This window comes from Periplaneta americana, chromosome 14 (assembly GCF_040183065.1).
Source record: "Periplaneta americana isolate PAMFEO1 chromosome 14, P.americana_PAMFEO1_priV1, whole genome shotgun sequence".
Taxonomy (NCBI): domain Eukaryota; kingdom Metazoa; phylum Arthropoda; class Insecta; order Blattodea; family Blattidae; genus Periplaneta; species Periplaneta americana.
In genome coordinates this window covers 79657302-79678666 of record NC_091130.1, presented here as the reverse complement: position 1 = coordinate 79678666, position 21365 = coordinate 79657302, and the positions used below count along the sequence as shown (strand labels likewise).

The 21365-nt window shown below is 35.4% G+C and overlaps 1 protein-coding gene across 1 annotated transcript in view; it reads left to right on the top strand.

The window, feature by feature from the left end:
* Positions 1–15208, top strand: part of LOC138713492 (uncharacterized) — a 30100-nt gene extending 14892 nt beyond the window's left edge. The window contains exons 2-3 of the mRNA XM_069845655.1: positions 5213–5422; positions 13117–15208. Coding sequence (XP_069701756.1) covers positions 5213–5422; positions 13117–13238 — 332 coding nt within the window. The 3' untranslated portion in view covers positions 13239–15208. The remainder of the gene's footprint in view (positions 1–5212; positions 5423–13116) is intronic.
* The last annotated feature ends 6157 nt before the right edge of the window (positions 15209–21365 follow it).

The following is a 21365-nucleotide window of genomic DNA, read 5'->3' as shown; positions in this document are numbered from 1 at the left end:
TGACATGTGAAAAGAAAGTATACAAATAGATTACACTGCGTAACAAATTTTAACTTTTTTTTTTTTTGCGCTGGGCATGTGATAGGCCTACATGTTTCTATATAATTTGAACCTCCTGAATACGAATATAATGCAATAAAAATAGTTGTTGGTTACGGGTTATGCGAAATTTTCGAATTTATATCTATTCAAAATACTGCATTATATAATGACAATAAGGTAATACTCAAGATTATAGCTTCCTTTTTCTCCATTTTCTTGTATACAGGACATCAGATACATCACGAGCTAAAGTCCAACAGTAGTCTGCTAGCATATTGATAGTCCACTGTCCTTGGTATCTTTTTTCCATAGTTGAAATTTCTTGATGCAAGCGCTCACCATGCTCATCACTGAAATCACCACAATTCTCGGGGAAAAAGTGAAGATGGGAGAGAAGGAAGTGAATTTCCAGGGACATGTTACAATCCATAGTTTCATACGTCAACAGTATGTAATACAACCTCCTTGAATGTAATCCAAGCGGCTCTCTTTTTTCCTTCCAACAAAGATTCGAAGTGATTGTCCATTATTTCTTTAATTTGTGGTCCATTGAAAACTTCCTATTTTATTTTTGAGCCACTAATAGCAGGAAATTTTTCCTGGATATGTTTAAATGCTTCAGTTTCATGATTCATCCCTTTAACAAAAATTCTTCATTAACTCTAACTTGATATGTAAAAGGGGTAAAATTACTTTACTTCGAGGTACAAAGAGTTGATGTGTGATATTTTTCTTCCCTGACTCTAGTGATTGTCGTGTTGGCCATACTTTTATTTTATAATGCTCATCTCGAGCGCGACTATCCCATTCACACCGAAAGCAACAAAATTTTGTGTAGCCTAATTGCATTCCAAGAAGCAATGCTACAACTTTCAAATGCGCACATATAAACCATCCGTACATTGAATATTATCATTACAGCACACTGTAAAGAAATACACGTCTTACACAGAATACTAACACCACGGAAATCGCCTGGTAAACTGTAGTGATTTCATAGTGAAAATCTGTTTCTCCCCCTCTAAATGGAACCGAAAAAGGCAATAAAATAATTTCCGCTTCTAGTAGTGGTTTTGACAAGGTGGTCTATTGCAAAATATAAACTACAGTAATTTCATTAAAGCTCACAGTGAAAGAAATGCACATCTCAAGCAAAATCAGGTAAACTCAAGCAAATTCATACCGCGAACCTGTTTCACCCCCTCCAAATAGACTCGCAAAAGAGAAATAAAACAATTTCCGTTTCTACAAGTGCTTCTAACATGGTGGCCTACTTATACTAATATTGTTTTCACATAATGGGTCGTCACATTTGTAAAACAATATAGCTACACATGAAATACGTGATTTTTTCAAATAAAATGCATAGAAAATGAATTATATTGTGCATCTCGAAAACCCGAACTGATGGAACATTTTGTTTGTTATTTTTGAATTCAGGAGGTCGAAATTAGTAAGAATTTGTTCAGTTTTATGTCTCGCGCAAAATGACTGTAGACCAGTGTTATCAAAGAGGAGTTCAGAATGGGTCCAACTAGGATGAAAAGAAGAGGAAGATCTAAGGAAGCACGACTAGAGAGTGTTATTGGCTCTCGCTTCGAGAGGGTATATTAGCCAAATCGACTGGATCGTACAGCACCTTTGAGTGACCTCATAAAAACGACGCGCCAATAACATGCTGAAATAATATCAAGGGAATCTCACAATGTGTCGAAGAATTTAATTTCTGAGGGATGCGAAATTCCGTGATAAAATATACCCTTAATAACACTCATTATGGGCATTCAGATTTTTTTTCCTTTCCTAGTTCGGTCTAAATTCTAAGACTTATAAGGAAGCACAAAAGAGCTCTGCCAGACGTCACAACGGATTCCCTGACGGGATGTAGTAGCAAACCTCAACACATCCGCGGCTTGCCACTTAGATCTACTTCTGCTTCCCGAGATAAGCGTGGAAGAATGAACAGCAAATTGCAACATAGGCACTGTTAAGGATGCGTGTAAACCAAAGCCATAGAGCTCTAATGGCGCTCACTCCATGTTTCCTGATGTCTTTGGTTCGATATCATGTAAAGTCAACCACATATTTCGTAATTTTTATATTATGTACGTATGCATGTCCCACAAATTGGATTTACCATTAAAAAAACAGAGAAAGAAACGCTTGGCACATTACGGGCTTCACAAAATTGAAAGCCAACTTTTACTATTTTCATTTGTGACACAATACTTAACTTTTAATTTGTCTGAACTCTTAACTGAACGTCTAACGGTGTTAAAAAAGAAAGTATCCAATATTTTAGGAAGTGCTAGTATGCATCGAATCAAGAAAATAATGTTTAATAAACATGGGTCCTACAACACATACTTACTGAAATCTGAACATTTGTTCATAGGAGGTGCTCAATGTGACGTCCATTCATGGCAATGCATTCCTCTGTCCTTCGGCGTAAGGAATCACGCGCTCTTTGAAATTGACCTGGTTCCTTTATGTGTCCCCATAACCAAAAGTCTTAAGGGATTTAGGTTTGGATAACGAGCAGGCCAAGGTGTGGGGCTTCCCCGACCAATCCAGTGGTCCTGAAATGTGAAGGTCATGTGCCCACGCACATTGCGGAGAAAATGTGCTGGTGTGCCATCGTACATGAACCACATCTGTAGTCTTTGCTGACATGGCACATTCTCCAGCAAGGCGGGCAATACGTTAATAAGAAAAACCTTAAAGTCTCTGTGGTAGTACGTACGGCCCTATTAATCTATCACCAAGAACGCCTGCCCATACATTGATTGACAATCGGTGCTGATGCCTTGTTTCTTCAACTGCATGGGAATTTCCATCAGTCCACACATGCTGATTACGAAAATTCACAACATCATTTCTGCTGAACCTCGCCCATATCCGCAACCAGACTTTGGTTTCAGTATTCCTTGCGAAGTTTCATTATTCCATGCCAGGAGTGTCGACTACACTATGATTATCTGGTAGTCTGCTGTATTGTAGGGCAGAGAAATGCATTGGCATGAATGGACCTGCTATGAACAAGTGTTCAGATCTCAGAAAGTATGTGTTGTAGGACCCATGTTTATTAGACATTATTTTCTTGTTTTGATGCCTAATCACTTCCTAAAATATTGGATACTTTTTTCTCAACACTCCGTATATCGTTGACTAGTAACATACATTTATCAGACTTCAGAAGTAGGCCTATACAAACAATTCCTGCTTCTCTAACACATATTAAGTGAAATGTACTGCTAGAACCTCAATCAGAGATAATCAATATACGAGTATTATAGGTTAAGAAATTACGAGACGAATATTATGTCAAAATCTATAAATAAAACTTATATTTAACATAAAAGTAATATATAAATATGTAGGAATTTAGGAGGCTTACATTGAGCCACAATATTATTCACAATATGGTGCGCAGTAAAAGGGGCGTAAGTCGGAAATTGGTGAGTTTGAATTATGACCTCCATGTGAGTACAAAAATGTAGTTATTCAGATGTTATAGAGGTTATTTGTCCATCCTCTTCCATAATGATGTAGACCGTCAGAGTTCCAGCCCATGATAATGACATATTTGTCCTAATTTTAAACTTTGCTTTTGCTCTACTGAAAACTTTCAATTTGTGACTTATGCCCTTTTATCGCGCACCATAGATACATTGTTAAGTCTATTCTTAATTGAAGGGTAGATTATTTGGTTCTCATCAACCGATCTCACGCGCCCCCTTGACTGGGAGCTACACGCCGACATTAATCGTAATGGAGATTGCTCGTGGTGTACTTGAAATGAAACTATAGTTCTATGTTACACCAGAATGTTTACGTGCAGAATGTCGGTGGTGGGACGGTAGATTCAAGGAGCGTAAATTGTACTTAAACTTACTAGGATTTGAAATCGAATTAGCGATGTGGAAAGCCGAAGGATGTAGGTTTAGAAATAAGTTACATAGGAGACCGTGCTGATACATTCAACAGACAAACATTCAGGAGTTGTAGAGGATATCCTATTAGAAAATTACAGCTAGGAAACCAATGTTCAGACACCAATTATTTTTATTGAAAAAAAAAATGTATGCTTTATCATCTTACTTTTAATTTCACTTCTAATAAAATTATAATTTATTATTTTAACAAACCGTAATTAGTTAACAAAAGATCAAATTAATAAGTATTCTAGAACTGTACAGACTCAGAAACAAAATTTGGGCCACCTAATTTCACTAAGTTCCAGATACAACGCATTGCGCACGTGCAGTAAACATGAGCGCCTAAATGTATGCTACTTGTGGACAGTCTTGAGAAGCTTGTTGCCTACATAGAGGAGGAATGCTACCAAGACTCGGCCAATTTTTAAATTCCGTATGTGTACATACAAAAAGTAAAAAATTAACACATGAATGTAATTACACAATCATCCAACAAAAACAAATTACTGCAGATTTTATTCAAAGTGTCATCCTCGTGATTCGATTCAGGCTGTGTACCTCATAATCAGTGACCGCCTGACCATCGCGAAGTCCACCGCTGTGGAGTAACGATTAGCATGTCTGGGTGCATAACTTGGTTGAATTTTCCCTCCGTTTTCTCTCAACTCATTAAGAAAAAATGCTAGGTAACTTCCGACGCTGGACCCTGAATTCATTTCGCTGGCATTATCATCTTCAGTTCACTCAGACGCTAGACAACTATCGTAGATAAAGCGTCGTAAAATAAACCAAATAAAAACCCATCGCAATCACACCAGAACTTTCTCTTAACTCATGGGTTGCAATAACGATTAGTACCACAAGATCAACTGGAATACGATAAACTCCGGTCCAACACAAAAATGTATAACTGACTTAGATCAGGTGACCTTGCAGGCCACAATATTGGACCACAAGGTATTCCAAGCCATTGCACTGTTTGGGTAGGCGACTTGTAAACAGAGTGCTTTATAATGTGGACTAAACTGAGGTACATGTGTGCACATACGCCCTACAGGAAGCAATTTTATTAATATTTTCCCTAGATACTTTTGTCAATTGTTGCTAAGAAACCAATGGTTTCCAGTATGTGGTGTACCACATCAAAATAATTCAAATGATGTCTCCTATCAGTCAACACAGTTTGTCAGTTGAATTTAGATTCACCCTATATTAACTTCGTTGTGTTGCAGCTGTGGATATAGAGTCGCAGAAAAATGCGAAATCTGTGAAAACGACGAAGGATTCTGACAAGTCAAGCTACAGCTGGAATAACACGCTCAAGTCGGTGTTGAGGGGCAAATACCTGGTGATGTGCATCCTGGCAGTGATGCTGCTCTTGCTGATCATTGTGCTGCTAGCGGTTTACTTCACCACGACAGAGGACAGCCCCCCGCACTCCTGTGAGTATGCAACTATTGTGCGTTTAACGAATATAGTGAGGGTCACGTAAGAACAGTTCCTAAACAGCAAAAATTGTAATTTTGTCAGTGCTACCAACTGTTACCAGATATCACCATATGAAGTAAAATCACGATCCTACGTACTGAGTGACTTATTTACTTATCATACTTACCTTTATGTTGGAAGGTTATTCTAAGTAATTCAATAATTTGTAACATTTATTTCGTAAGCAAACTATACGAGAAAGAGATCAACATGTTAGATATTTTGTCTGGTTTCATTGGTTTGACTAAGCAATTGAATCACGAGACCTAACCTAAAACTGTAGTTTGACCACATGAAATTATTAGTACTAATTCCGAAAACCGAATATCATCATGAAATGTATGCTTAAGAATACTTACTTCTAATAACACTGGTCAACAATGTTTTTGTTAAATAAATAATTTCGAGTGTTTCTTATGTATTTCCATCTGCTGATTCCAAAAATGAAGTCAGAAATTTTCCATCACCCACCATTTTTTTTTTTTTTAATTTTGAAAATAAATTTGTTCCTGTTTATTAGCATTTCTGGTATATAACATGCTGGTTAGATGGCGTATTTTACATTTATATTTCATTACATTGTATCAACAATTGCCTTGTAACGTTTGGTATTGTTGCCTGTGAATTCACGAATAACAACAATTACATTTCCCTCAGAAAACTGTGATTGTAAGATAAATTTCCCAGGTGAATAGAAACTTTCTTTAAAGAAAGAAGTTAATTCTGTGCTCTCTTCCGTTGACAACTGAATTGTGACAGAAGTATATAATACCATACCTAATATTGCATTGTAAGGAGTAGTATATAAGTGCATAATGTATAAGAAACATGTCTTGAAAGTGTCTTATTGATAGAAACAACTTCTGTTAAGTGTGTGGTGAACTCACTTTAAAATCGCAGAGGCCAAATTTTACTCCTCTAGTTAGAAGAGCTTATAACTTATTTTAACAACAAAATAGACCAGAACAAGACAAGGGTCCCGGAAATCTGTTGTGCCAAATGTGTAACACTATTAACTGGCTGGTTAAAAGGATTCCGTCATATGTCTTTTGCAGTCCCTATGATATGACGCGAACCTAAGGATCATTTGACAGACTGCTACCTTCTGCTTGACAAATATATCTGGAATAAGTTCGAAGTCCACACACTGTTAAATATCAATCTTTAGTTTCTACAATTCGGCCGGTGCTTCATGCGCCAGGACTTCCCATACCACCTCCACTAGATGACATAACATTGACTGAAGTAATTCAAAGTGTTCCTGATGTTCAGAATGAATTACAGAATGATCCAGATTTTGTGGAAGATGATATTATAAATGAATCTCACTTTCTAACACAGGAGGATTTAAATGATTTGGTTCGGGGTCTTGGTTTAAGTAAAAGCAAGGCATGATTGAAAGGCTGGAAGCTGCTGCAGGTAACAACAAAGTAAGTTTCTTTCGCCAACGCCAAAAGGATTTGAGCATTTGTTTTCTAAAGAGGAGGACCTAGCTTTCTGCAATGATGTTGAGAATTTGTTCGTGTCACTGGGTGTTGAGCATAAACCTGAGGATTGGCTTTTGTTCATAGACTCCTCGAAAACAAGTTTGAAAGGAGCGTTACTACATAATGGAAACAAATTTCCATCCAATGCTTTAGCCCATGCAGTTGGTATGAAGGAAAATTACGAGAATATGAAGCTTTTACTATCCACTAACAAGTGTGACAATTGTTCTTGGCAGATATGTGGAGATTTGAAAGTAATAGCTATCTCACTTGGGTTATAGTTTGGCTGTACTAAATTTTGCTGCTCCTTGTGCAAGTTGGGTAGCAGAGATAAAAGTAAGCATTACATAAAAAGAACTGGCCAACGAGAGAGTCACTTTAATCCAGGACAAGAAAATGTTCTTCACCAACCACTTACTTGTAATTTCTAAAAAAAAAAAAAAAAAAAAAAAAAAAAAAAAAAAAAAAAAAAAAAAAAAAAAAAATCTTATTGCCTCCACTGCATATCAAACTAGGCTTGATTAAGAATTTTGTGATTGCAGTGCATTCCTCTTTCTGAAAAATAATTTCCCAAGAATCAGTGAAGCTAAACTAAAAGAAGGAATATTTGTTGACCTCAAATAAGGGAACTGATGAAAGATACGCAATTTGAAAACCAGTTAAATATGCAAGAAGCAACTGCATGGTTATATTTAAAAAATGTTGTCACGAACTTTTTAGGAAACTTCAGGTCTGAGAACTACAGAGAACTTGTCAGTGAGATGATTGAGAACTACAAGATCATGGGATGTAATATGTCTTAAAAATGCATTTTCTTCATCCCATGTCGATTTCTTTCCTGAAAACCTAGAGCTGTAAGCGACGAACACGGGGAGCGTTTCCACCAGGACATCATGGAAATGGAAAGGCACTACCAGGGTAAATGATGTCCAAATATATTGGCAGACTATTGTTGCATACTGAAGAGAGATGCTCCTCTTTCTTTGACATACATTTTAGGACAATAAATGTAATTTCAGCTAAGATATCGTAATATTATAATGTATAGACACGAAAAATGTTTTTCATGTGATTACTCTAAAACCCTGGGTGATGGAAAAGTTCTGTAAAAAGATTTGAAATCAGCACAAAAAAGTCACTTAGAATCACCCATTGATTCCCTTTTAACAGACAAAAGTTTAAATTTAAATTTTTTTAAATTTTTGTTTACCAGTGTTTTGCTATTCTAGTTACAATTGCTGTCTCCGTGAGCATAATTTTATTCCTTTTTCATTATCTTCTTTCGGTGAAATCTGAAAGAACAGAACGCCAGTAGGGGAAGTTATCCCCACTCTTGCAGCACGCTTTACGCTTTCTTGGTGGAGTCGCTGTCATGCTTTTTCCTCTTTTTGACATTATTGTAAGAAAAATCTAAACACGAAAGAAATTCATTAAAATGTGAAATGGTATTTCTATCGATTACCCACCTGAATTATCACATTCAAGTATGTTATATTTATTTACACGAACCTGACTATGGTTTTGAATTGTAACCCTAACGCAATACATAAAATAACTTATGTATTAATATTAATACTGATATCATTTAATTATTAGTATGTTCAAATTTCACTAGCTTTCAGTAACCGGCTCAGAAATCTAGTACAATTTTAATTTCATGGAACTCCAGTCTGTCTCAGTTGCCAATATAACAGTTACAAAATCACTACCATTTGTAGTATTTGTCAGTATCGAAATTCGAAACGAAGTTGGCAGAAGAAAATTCAACTTGCAAACTAGAAAACCACCGCAATACACTATCATACGTAGTAATAGGTGAAATATTGTTAGATTTCAACCTTACGGTATGAAGTAAGCTGACCCGGACTACAGAGGGTTAACCTCAATAGCCTTAGAAGCTACTTAACCATTTTCCTGGCAAACCTGCACGTTACTGTTTCTGAAGCATGTAAAGGGAGGGTTGAAATAAAGTCCCTGATGTTTCTGTAGTTCCTATTGCATAAAGATGCTACAGTCATAGCCAGTTTGCTATTTAAAGCAGTCTGAACAATGGCAATGTTAAGTGTAAGCTTTATGTTATGCTTACTGTAGTGTCTTATTTAATTGGCAGAAGAGGAAACCGTATTCGTTCCGAAAATAAAGAGTTTAAATACAGGGTTTACGAGTATTTTCAGAAAGAATATAACGATGAGGTAAACCTATGATATGCGTGACGAAGTGTATGAAATAACTATTAAAGCGACTGGAATTAGTGAAAAGTAGAATTCTAAGAGAAACCAACAGGTGAATTGAAAATCCCAACGAAAAAACTGCCGCGGGATTGTTCTGAAAATAGTAGGCCTATAGATAATTTCAACAGTCATGCATTAAGAAGAACTCTTTTAAGCTTGTGTGGAGAAGGTTACATTCCAAGTTTGAATAACGTATTAAAAAGAGCCAAAGAGAAGTTGTATTTCCCTGCGTCTCGATCATCTCTCTGGCGGATAATGAGAAACATTGGGTTCAGCCACAGTCTAACAGGCCTATATACAACCACGAAGCTTGAGTTGTGAGGGTGCTAGGAACAATAGACTGTGCCGGTAATATTTCGCATTGTCTGTAATGAGGCGATATTAGCGATATTAGTGGATAGCAACTATCTATGGATTCATATTTACTACATATTGAGCTTCGTGACTGTATATACTAGACCAGTGGTCGTCAGCACTCGCTGAAATGTGTAAAGGGTACGCGGTACTGTCCCGTGTGCACTGTCGTGCAACAGGGAGAGATAGAGAGTATACCCGCTAGCAGCTACGGAGTGCACCCTAGTACTAGACTGTGGTTCAGCTATAAGAAAAATAACATGGCGCGGAAGTATTTGATGGAACGTCAAGACACAATTGCGTTGCGCAATCAGTTTCTTTGTGGAAATAAAGATATAAGATCAATCGAACGCCTCTCGACGAAACATGGATAAATGTGAACATGACAAAACATAAACTATGGACAATGAGTGATGACGGCCCAGTTATGCGTTCGCCGATTGGTAGAGGTTCCAGGATTATAGTACTCCATACCGGTACTGAACAAGGGTTTGTAAAAAATGAGTTACTGGTGTTCAAATGCGTTCGACTAAGGATTATTACGAAGAAATGGAGAGCGACCGTCCAAAAAATGGTTTCAGGAGCAACTTTTACCTAATATTCCACTTCATTCTATGACTGTTATGGATAACGCAATACATGACACATACACACGTGTTTTACCAGGATTATGATGATTCTTTTGAAACGTTCGGTAGTCCTCTTGCCGTCCTGAAAAACTGACCTGCTACTGGTTTAAAAACCCGGCGAGGTAACCCTCTCTATTCATGAAACGCACTATAGGCATCCTTTACTGTAGAAACTACTGCAATATTACAACAAAAGAAACTGGCCTACTATATTTAAAATTTCTTTTCAAACAAATCAGTGTAAAAGTTTACAATCTCACATCATTAATTTATATAGGAAGAGAACACGTCGGAGTGATCACAATACATTTTCAAGTAATGAGAGAGAGAAATTCTATGCTTTGTTATATTAAAATTCAAATACGCAGATACTAAGTTACAACATGGTATTAATAATCCCTTCAGATTTACAGTTGTACTACTCTCAGAATCGAGTTTTTAAATAGTTCCAAATCGTCGGGAGAATTAAATCTCATTACATACATAAGCCTAAAATTTTCTTCATAAATCAACGATTATCAAAGTCTCAAAACGTATACACTTTTCATACGGTCAAATTCGTCTTTTAATCTTAAATCGGTTAAATCTATTGCTCACAATCTCTTTCCTGTTCAGCACACAATTATGAATTAGTTACAAATATGTAGATCTGTGTACTAAAACTGAACACAATCATGTAAAACATATCAACAACTTTCTTCAAGCGGATTCTTTCTCTTTTAGAGTGCAAAAGTCGCAAAACTTTAAACAGAGAAAATTATGGTAAATGAAATGTAATGTAGCTCAGTAAAACAGTGAGCCCTACTAAAACACACAACTTTCATCGAGTCTTCTTAAATGCAGCAAATTTATCGATGCTCTTCGGAATTAACTTATTTTAAGGCTGATGAGTTGAATTTCGTAAATTTTATTGTAGATGTAAACTTTGTTGTTGGTTATCCTGTGGTGTCGTTCGATGAGGACAATACAAAATAATCATCAGTGTGTTCATGCGATATGATAATATATTAATTATGTTCTTGTTCGAAAATTAAACTGTTCTTCGAAATCACAAGCGAACTCTGAGAAGAACAACGATCTGTTTTATTTCCCGTAATTGAATGAAGAAAAGTGCATATCGAAAAATATAATCACTTCTAAATTAAGACTTTTATTCGATTACGGTAATATGGATTCCGAATTTTTTTTTTTTACTGTCCAGATCTACATTTGAATTTTGCAATAATAAAGAAATTTAAAACCTTAAATGATCATAATAATGTCATCAGTGTTCAAATTTACTCTGTACAATTAAACAGCATGTTAATGTATGGGCTATGCGAATCTGTCGCTCATTTATTTAATAAAAAATTCATCAGAGTAATATGTGACGTCAGTACCATTTAATATGAACAATTTGGTGCTGGTTAAAAAAAAACAGGAGATGATGGATTGGAGAGATTACGTCGCTGGTAGAATTGTTATTAAGCTAAACACCAGCAGTGACAATCAACGTCTCTTCTTTCCACATACCTGAAAATCCGGTACACCTTCGTTGTGCTGGTACTCCACGGAGTAGTCATCTTGTATGCATCGAGATTAAACATGCTGGTTGCTATAGTAAACAATGCACTTTATCTTTCGCTATCCCTAGCTTATACGCCAGCTCCCATGCGCTGTATACACTTGGACATTGTGAATTTTCTCTTTTCACTCAATTTCACTCAAGAATTTTTAAAATTTAACTTGTCGATTGTGATTTACGCTCAATTAAGATATACTGTGGCCTGGTTCGTTACCAATCGTTTGACACCGCACTGAACGTTCTATCGCTTCGCAATCTCGAGTTACACTTTCTCGGCCTCAATGCAGCCCGCCAGATCGTGCCTCAACTTCCCCCCTCCCGCACGCTAATACTTACTTACTTACAAATGGCTTTTAAGGAACCCGGAGGTTCATTGCCGCCCTCATATAAGCCCGCCATAGGTCCCTATCCTGAGCAAAACCATTACAGTCTCTATCATCATATCCCACCTCCCTCAAACGTCTGGATTTAATGTTCCTAATTATGTCAAGCGAAGAATACAATGCGTGCAGTTCTGTGTTGTGTAACTTTCTCCATTCTCCTGTAACTTCATCCCTCTTAGCCCCAAATATTTTCCTAAGAACCTTATTCTCAAACACCCTTAACCTATGTTCCTCTCTCAAAGTGAGAGTCCAAGTTTCACAACCATAAAGAACACCCGGTAATATAACTGTTTTATAAATTCTAACTTTCAGATTTTTTGACAGCAGACTGATGATAAAAGCTTCTCAACCGAATAATAACAGGCATTTCCCATATTTATTCTGTGTTTAATTTCCTCCCGAGTATCATTTATATTTGTTACTGTTGCTCCCAGGTACTTGAATTTTTCCATATCTTGAAAGGATAAATTTTAGGGGAGAGTCGGGTAGTATCGGACATCGGGTAATATCGGACAGTGCGTTTCTTTCACCTACCACCATATGGTAATACCTGAATGACATCGTTACGTTTCTCTTTGCGACATCACAGAAACGTAACCATGTCAATTAGGTACTATCATCGTGTGGTAGATGAAAGAAACTCACTGTCCGATATTACCCGATGTCCGATACTACTCGACTCTCCCCTATTTCCAAACCTATCTCTTTACTTACTTCAGGTAAAATTCCCGTGTTTTCCCTAATCGTTTGTGGATTTTTCCTAGCATATTCACGTAATCCGCATAGACAAGCAGCTGATGTAACCCGTTCAATTCCAAACCTTCTCTGTTATCCTGGACTTTCCTAATGGCTGGTCGTGCCAGAGAATCAGTCTCATTCCGAGGCTTATCGGACCGAATTTATAGACGTATTCACATAAAAAATAAAACTATCCCTTTACAAACATAAAAGAAAACAGCGTAGAATCTGAAGAAAACACACACTGTTTCATATGTTACAGCTGTCGCAGAAGAAATCAGTTCGGCAACGGAGCCTAACTTTACCGAGTGGCAGCAGGAAGGTTCTGGGAGCGAAGAACCAAACCAGGAAGCAAAGGGAGGTCGGGTACTTCCAATAAGCTAAGGAAAATAAACTCCTCACAGTTACGGCCTTCATTCTATTCTGGATAAATGTATAGCTGGACTTCAGATGTTTCATGGCTGCTTATATCATCAACATGCATTCTGATTGAACACAGCTATTAAAGTTAGAAATTGTATATAATGGAATTACATTTCTATGGTGAAGAATTTTATTTAATCGGTAAGTTAAAATGATATCAAATACGAAGAAATGTTTGTAATTATTATTGTAACATACAGTTTATTGTCTTACTGAAGGCAATAATTATCTACCTTCAGACAACACAATATACATTTTATGTGATACGTACTCCTTAGATATCTTAAAGCTCCATTTTATATATTTCAAAACATATTTTATTGCAAATATATCAGATAGGAGCCGAAGATCGTAATTAAAGTTTGTTTTTCTATATGATATTTATGAATTATAAACGGTAACTAACCTTTATTTTAAGACAAGTGTTTTATTATGAATCTACAATCAGGCAGCTAAGTCATGATATGTTTCATATTCTTTATCGTATAAAGTTGTTTCGTTGCAATGTGTAATAAAGACTATAACTTTCTTTGAAAACGGCACTCGGAGACGAAAATTCTGAGGCCGTTTGCTTCCTTAATTGAACAATGTAAGATTTTAATCTTTAATGAAAATAACTTCAAAAATCAAGAAGACACAGCCAAAACTCACTGTGCTTTTAGTTTAAAACTTATAAAATAGGCAATTAAAATCAATTTATGCAATGAAGTCATTAATCACATGTTTCACTATAAAATGCTATTTAATTTCATTAAATACCAGAAATAATAGGTTAATTAGCCTATCATAATATTCTACAATGTGCTGCATAATTATATAGATTAAATGTAATATAAGCCTACTTTTATTTTAAATCGAAGACTTGCAGTGCAAACGTGTTGAAAATACGTAGTTAAGTGTTTTAACATACAGATGATTATGACTTTACTTGTAATGCGTTTTCTCTTTCAACCGAGGTAACTGAATCAAAGTCATTATTGCTTTTAGAGAGCATTTTATTTTACTTCTCTTTTTTTAATCTATACGTAAATTCATGAGGTTTGTGAATGCATTCAGATATCAAGGTATAAGAGAAATAATACATCTCTTCTCTTGTAAATCTAAAGTTCTTGAAAATGAATAACAAGATGTTTCATTGAGGTTTTCTCTAAAGACATAACTGACAATCAGGACTTTACTTACGGGACAATAAACTGGAATTTGTATCTATTACGGATAAATATTGTGCAATTAATTGTTACAACTTTACTAATAATTGAATCAGAGGTTTTGAAAAGAGCATCAGTCACAGTTTTCCAGAAAATGACGTATTGTTGTTTTTGCATTCTATAAGACTAGACCTACCAATTTACATGCAAAAGGCGCCAGTTCAAGGTTCACTAAGGTTTCAGTACGTGGTTGAATATTGCGTTTGTTTTGAAATAGGCATCAGTCCCCGGACTCTTGCCCTCTTCAAAGAAATGGCTGGCGCTACATGGCGGTCATATAGTGAATCAGTGCCAGTTCCACATGACTAATTTACTAGTTCATTAGCCTACATGAAAAAAGGTTTACTGTTGATTATAAAGCTTGGTGGAAAAATTTTACAAGAAGAAAGTTTTATCCATAGAATCCTTAGGAAAGACAATTACAAAAAAGGATGAAGTAGATTTTCAGATTTGGAAGTAGTCTATGTTCGAATGCGAGAAAGGTTATGAAGGTGTAGGCCTATTGAAGACCTATGAATTTATTGACTGTGTGACGTTCCATCAATTTAAACTAGCTAAACAGGACGTCATATCTTTACCAATTGAAAAGGCATACAATGTTAAGTGTCCAATAAACACAAAGAAAATTGAGAACATCGTTCAGCTGGAAAAGTACATCCCAGATGACCACTTACCCTTCTAGACGAGATATGCGATTGGTCAACAAGGAAATGAACTTTTTTTTTAAATAAAATTAAGTAACTTTTCATTTTTTATATTATATTTTGAAGTAATTTCATTTCAAATACTTATAAGATGCGACATGTTCTGTTCATTTATTGTTCAATATCGTTTTATGAAAAAAATAAATACATCATTTATGCTTTCATTTTAAAAGTTTTGAAAAAAACATCCGTCCACTCATTTAAAACTTTTTACGGGCTTACCGTACGAGTTGAAAAGCTAAAACTTTAGCATAAAATGCATATTTATAATAGGCAATAGCCAAAAAATTGTCTTTACACTACATTTAAAACCTCGTTCGTATGACAGTTTTTTTTTTTTTTTTTTAGTTCACCAAACTTTGGTCTTGCGGATTTATGGCTTTTTCAAAACCACTGTTTCAATTGTGAGACATTATGTAGCCTTATACAGGAATTTAAAATATTTTTCTTCTGAAGTTTCAGGATTGATTTCCTATGTTTCTATGTATAATATTTATGTAACGTAAAATTCTATCAACTGTAATTTAAATTTATTGTAATAAAGTATACATATTTTATAATAAAGTGTATGTTGAGTAACTGAATCAAAAATTTAATCATTCTGTTAAGTTCTTAAGTGATAATATATTACGTACAAGAGGAACGGTGATTTTGGCCGATGACATCCACCATTCGTGCATGAAAGGGAATCTAGGCTACATCATAAAACAAAATAATCGAATAATCTATCGTCTAATCCATAGATGTCCAATTGTAACTCGTACGAGGTAACCCCGGCGTAAGCAACCCGCAACGCATATTCTTTAAGGTCGTTTTTCTTATTTTACATGGAAAGTTATTGACCATAGCAGAGCATGCTTGACGTGCAATATCTCCTGGTTCTATAGGGGTTTGGACACTCCATGGTCTAATCTATCGAGTTGTTCGATAATTTTGTAATAATCCTTGCACTTGACTCACAATGGTTCATTGTACGCTCTATGTATGCAATGATTGTTTAAGTTCGACAGGTGGCCTGGGCGAAATTCTTGAATCCGACTCTCACAGGAAGAAACTGCCTCAGCATTGATAGACCCAGATACCATTAAATGACAGGAAGGCGGAGAGTTTTTGTAGAATGATAAACGAAAACGGGACTACCCGAGAAAATCTTCTATAACGTCCATCATAACCTGGCCGGAAATCGAACTCGGGCCGCTTGGATAGAAGACCAGCATACCAGAGCTTGAACCACTTACGCGGTCTTTATTTGGATTATAATTTACAATAAAAAATGAAAGCCGGAGGAAGTTATCGAGCTATATATACTTTCTATCGAATAAGTCCAGTCGATAGTGGCCACGATTAACACTGAGCACGCGTAGCAGAGTTAGGTTGCTGATCCTCTCCAATTCCTTTCCATTAGTCAGAAACGATCTTCTAGGTGTAAAAGTCTTGCTCTTTATACAGAATGAGGAACACTAAAAGTACCAACTTAATTTCTCTAATCCCAGGAAAACGTCTTTAGACTTAAGGGATTAGGTACAGCTTACAGCAGTAAAATTTTGGAAATATTCAACATTTTTTTTCCTCCATTACTGTATCTTGTACAATAATGAAAATTAGTATGTATCAAACACTCTTCCTTCTATATGAAAAAAAATATTTTTACGATTTAAAAAATTATTTATTATTTTTTTTTTTTTTTCAAAATTCAGTTCACAGTGCAGTGACGAAGTGTTTCCCACATAACTCAAAAACTATCCAATATTCTATGATGAAATTTTTTGTGTGTATTTATGCATGTCATATCTAATATGATGCAAGATCACTTCTCTACCTTTGATAGATTGTCTAGTAAAAAATAAATTCATTTAAAAAATGGTCAAATATCCTTTTCTTCTAACACAAAATAAAAAAAAATACTATTTATTAAGGAATATAGTTGAAAGAGCATGATATTGTAAACATGAGATTCAGCAATAAAATAAAAGTGAGAAAACATAAAAAAGTTAACAAGTTTATGAGTTATGAGGGAAACACTTCATCACACATAGCAGGACAGTATTTTACATACCAATTTTCATTATTGTACAAGATGCAGTATGGAGAAAAAAATGTTGAATATTTCCAAAAATTTTACTGCTGTAAGATGTACCTAACCCCTTAAGGGACTGAGCTCTGGTGATATAATTATCATTCCTACCCAAAAACATCGTGCTGCAATTCATGGTTTTCACAATAAAATACGCAGAACATAGTCTATACATTTGTAGACTGAGAATAACTTTACTGTGATCGCTATCATTTTGTAGTCTGCATAAAAAGAGAGGTCACTAATGGAAACCAAGAACTACTGAACACAATCGATCCAGATACATTTGTATGCTTTCTTTTCTATTTATTAATTTCACTCCGAAGGATTGCTAAGACAAATCATCACACAATACTGACAGCACACAAAAATTCATACTTCAAACAGGATCTGGACATATACATGGGATCTCCACGAAACAACAAACTTAACCCGCCCTTGTTTCGTTCATCGGATCTTCTGCAGTTTCATTGCTAAGCATTGGCCTTTGGAGAAACATTGAATAAAGACAATGATATTTCCCTTGAATATCACTTCCAATTCATATTTTATAGTCGTACTTGCATTATCTCTGGGGAAGTTGGGTTTGTCTTGCAGTCGGATATCCCTTTTGCAGATACAGGAAATGTCTCCAAGAAACCCACAAAATCCTCTTTCTAAATTTATCTCTTTCCGTGATACACTTACAGTAACTATTCACATTTCCGTCTGTGTGAATAAATCCTTGCTACAGTCCCTATGTTCATATAAAGAGTGTCTTAACAAGATCGCCGAATTTAATGATGTTAATAAATGCAACAAAACAGGTAACATAACAGATAACAGTTCCCCCCAACCAACAACAAGATAATTACGCAATGTCCCAAGAATGTTTTGTTGTCAGAGTTGGCGACACTGTTATTTATTTCTGTTGCACTTATTCACATTAAATCCAGCGTTCTATTTGGGACACTTTATATAAGATAGGCTATTAATTGAGAAAAGTATGAAACTCAATAAAATTTAGCAAATTAAGTGCGAAGTCTATCGGTTTTATATGCACTAAAAGTTAAGAATGCCACTAAACATATTAGTGTGTATTGGCCTACACAATGGGAGAGTTTCAGGTTTCATTCACAAGTCTCCGAAATTTAACAATGATTTAATATGTCATTATATTGATTGCAGTATGCATTTTACCGTGCGCTAACATGTAAATGACAGTTAAGATGCCCAATGGCATCGAAAGAAAATATTGACTAAATTTAAAAAACGCAATGTGTAAATTACAAAATATATTTTAAATTCAAACAAATATATGGGTATAAAAAAGTCTAAATTTTTAAACGTATAGAATGTCAATTTATTTTGTATACCCAAAGTATTTTTTTTTCTCAGGTTCCAAATAAAAAACTACTTTAAACAAAAGTTGCTTAAGTACAATGAGCAATTAATACTGACATATATTTCTTGTAATCTTGGTCACTATGGAGATACGAAGAATAACTTCATTTCTTAAAAGCACTATGTACCATTCTAATAAACAAAACACTGAGGTGTGTAAAACATATGGAACTGACAGTGTACGTATGTACTGCAAGTTCGTAATAAAATGACACTTTGTGGCATTGTAATACCGTTGTTAGGACTTGTTTCATAATTGGTACCTTAAATGGCAGATTTTATGCAAGATTCATAAGAACCTTCCTCCCGATCTTTTGAAGGCCATACTGATGCCCTTGAGGAACAGAATGGTTATGCGGTACGAGCTTCAAGGATGCACAGCACATAACGCCTTAAGATCTGAACCAAAAAATAATATTGTAAGTGAATTGAACGTGGTAAATCAGTTAGTTGGCCTGCTCGTTCTCCTGACATTAAGCCACTAGATTTTGAGGAGCTGTGAAAGAAACTGTCTATAGAAATGTTCCAACAACACCAGAGGACATACAGAAACGTATTATTGATGCCTGTACATCAATTTAGTAAGCAATACTACGACGTTCTAGGACTTCATTTATCCAAAGATTGTAATTATGCATTAATTCTAATGATCACAACTTTGCTCCTACTGTTTTAGTAAGAGTACCAAAGTGCTACGAAGTGGCGTTTTACTTCGGACTTGGAGGAAGTACGTACAGTATGTGTTCTGGAAGAGACTTCTTCCAGTCACTATTATTCTTAGCGTTTTCTGTTATTCTAAGATTTTGGTAACATTCCCTGGATCAGTTACAGAAATCATGAATTTGATTTAAAGTCGGAATATCGGTGTTACAGAAAACACAGACCCAGAATTTGATACCAAAATCTGCAATCATGTAACATCCTAATGGAAGGAATGGAGCACAATGAATATAACTGCAACATATTCATTGTGCTCCAAACAAAAGAGCTGACTGGTGAAGTAGTTTTTCTTTACATCTCTATAACTCGACACCCATCTAAGTAGCACACATAGCCTTTGTGCACTGAACAAAGGGGGACTTTAGCATCACTCTCCTATGTTTAATTCAAATACTTTGAAAAGTGCACTTACATCCCTTGTGCTTTAGACCTATCAATTACGATCCATAATATACAGCCACATAATAATATTCTTATTATAAATAAGCTTGCATAACTTCACCGATTTAGATATTAAAGTCAGTATATCTCATTTATAAAACGTAATAGGTATACGAAATAACTGTTAACTGCTTTATATTTTTCATCACGGGTAAGAGTGTCAGACAAACAAATTTCAACTTATTAATACGGAAAAAATAGAATTTTAAAACGAAAAAATGAAATGAGAAGCTAGAAATATTTACCATACTCTACATTATCATGATGATTTATCGAAATTAAGAGACAATCATTAACAAACGGTACACAAAATTTGTATTAGTTTCCATCAGAGTTTTGAATTTATATTCCAGAATTGTGGCATTAGCGATATATCATTAAATGGTCATTAATTCATTGCTAGCCATTGTCACCGGACTTCCTGTGACGTAAGTTGTAACCAAGGAAATGACAACGGGTCTACCACTTCCTGCTTCATGGACAACTAATTGTACAATATATTGCGGCAGTTTTCCTGGGAAATGTGTGACAGCTGGGTTTTCCTCCTCGACACGTGAACCAAGTCTCACTAAGTGGTGCGCAATCCAAAGTTACGCCGTTCACAGTTAATTTCCCGTGTCTCAATCAATATGTATTCATATCAGGTGACGGACTAATTAAGTAATGTAAGAAAGTTTTTAACGGCTGCGCAATCTAGTTCTTCCCATTACAATTGCGACAATAATAATAATAATAATAATAATAATAATAATAATAATAATAATAATAATAATAATAATAATAATAATAATAATAATATGCAACAAGAAACACACGTTCAATAAATACCTACGATACCAATTAGGTAAAAATGATACCAAGACATATAAATATTGCAGATCAAATTTATTCATGCTTAACGATGATCAGACAAGTCTTGAAATGCAATAATGAACAACTTTGTCTTGAAGTACACGCGTGCAATAATAAACAGTACTGTCTTGAAGTACACATGTGCAGTAATGAACAGTTCTGTCTTGGAGTACATATGTGCAATAATGAACAATTCTGTCTTGAAGTACACATGTGTAGTAATAAACAGCTCTCTCTTGAAGTACACATGTGCAATAAGGAACAGCTCTGCCTTGAAGTACACATGTACAATAATGAACAACTGTGTTGAAGTAGCCTACACATGTGCAATAATGAACAGCTGTCTTCAAGTAGCCTACACATGTGCAATAATGAACAGCTCTCATTGATTCTAGTTCACGTTAACACTTTGTTCAAAAACTTAAAATTGTTTAGTCGACACGTTAAAAAGTATTAAAATTTATTAAAGAAGGTTATATATCTTGGACAGACGGCCCGTTTCGACGCAGATGTTGCGTCTTCATCAGTGCCCCACGAATTACTCACACTGTTCATGGGACACTGATAAAGACGCAACACCAGCGTCGAAACGGGCCGTCTGTCCAAGGTATATAACCTTTTTTAATAAATTTTAACACTTTTTAACGTGTCGACTAAACAATTTTAAGTTTTTGAACAGCTCTATCTTGAGGTACACATGTGCAAT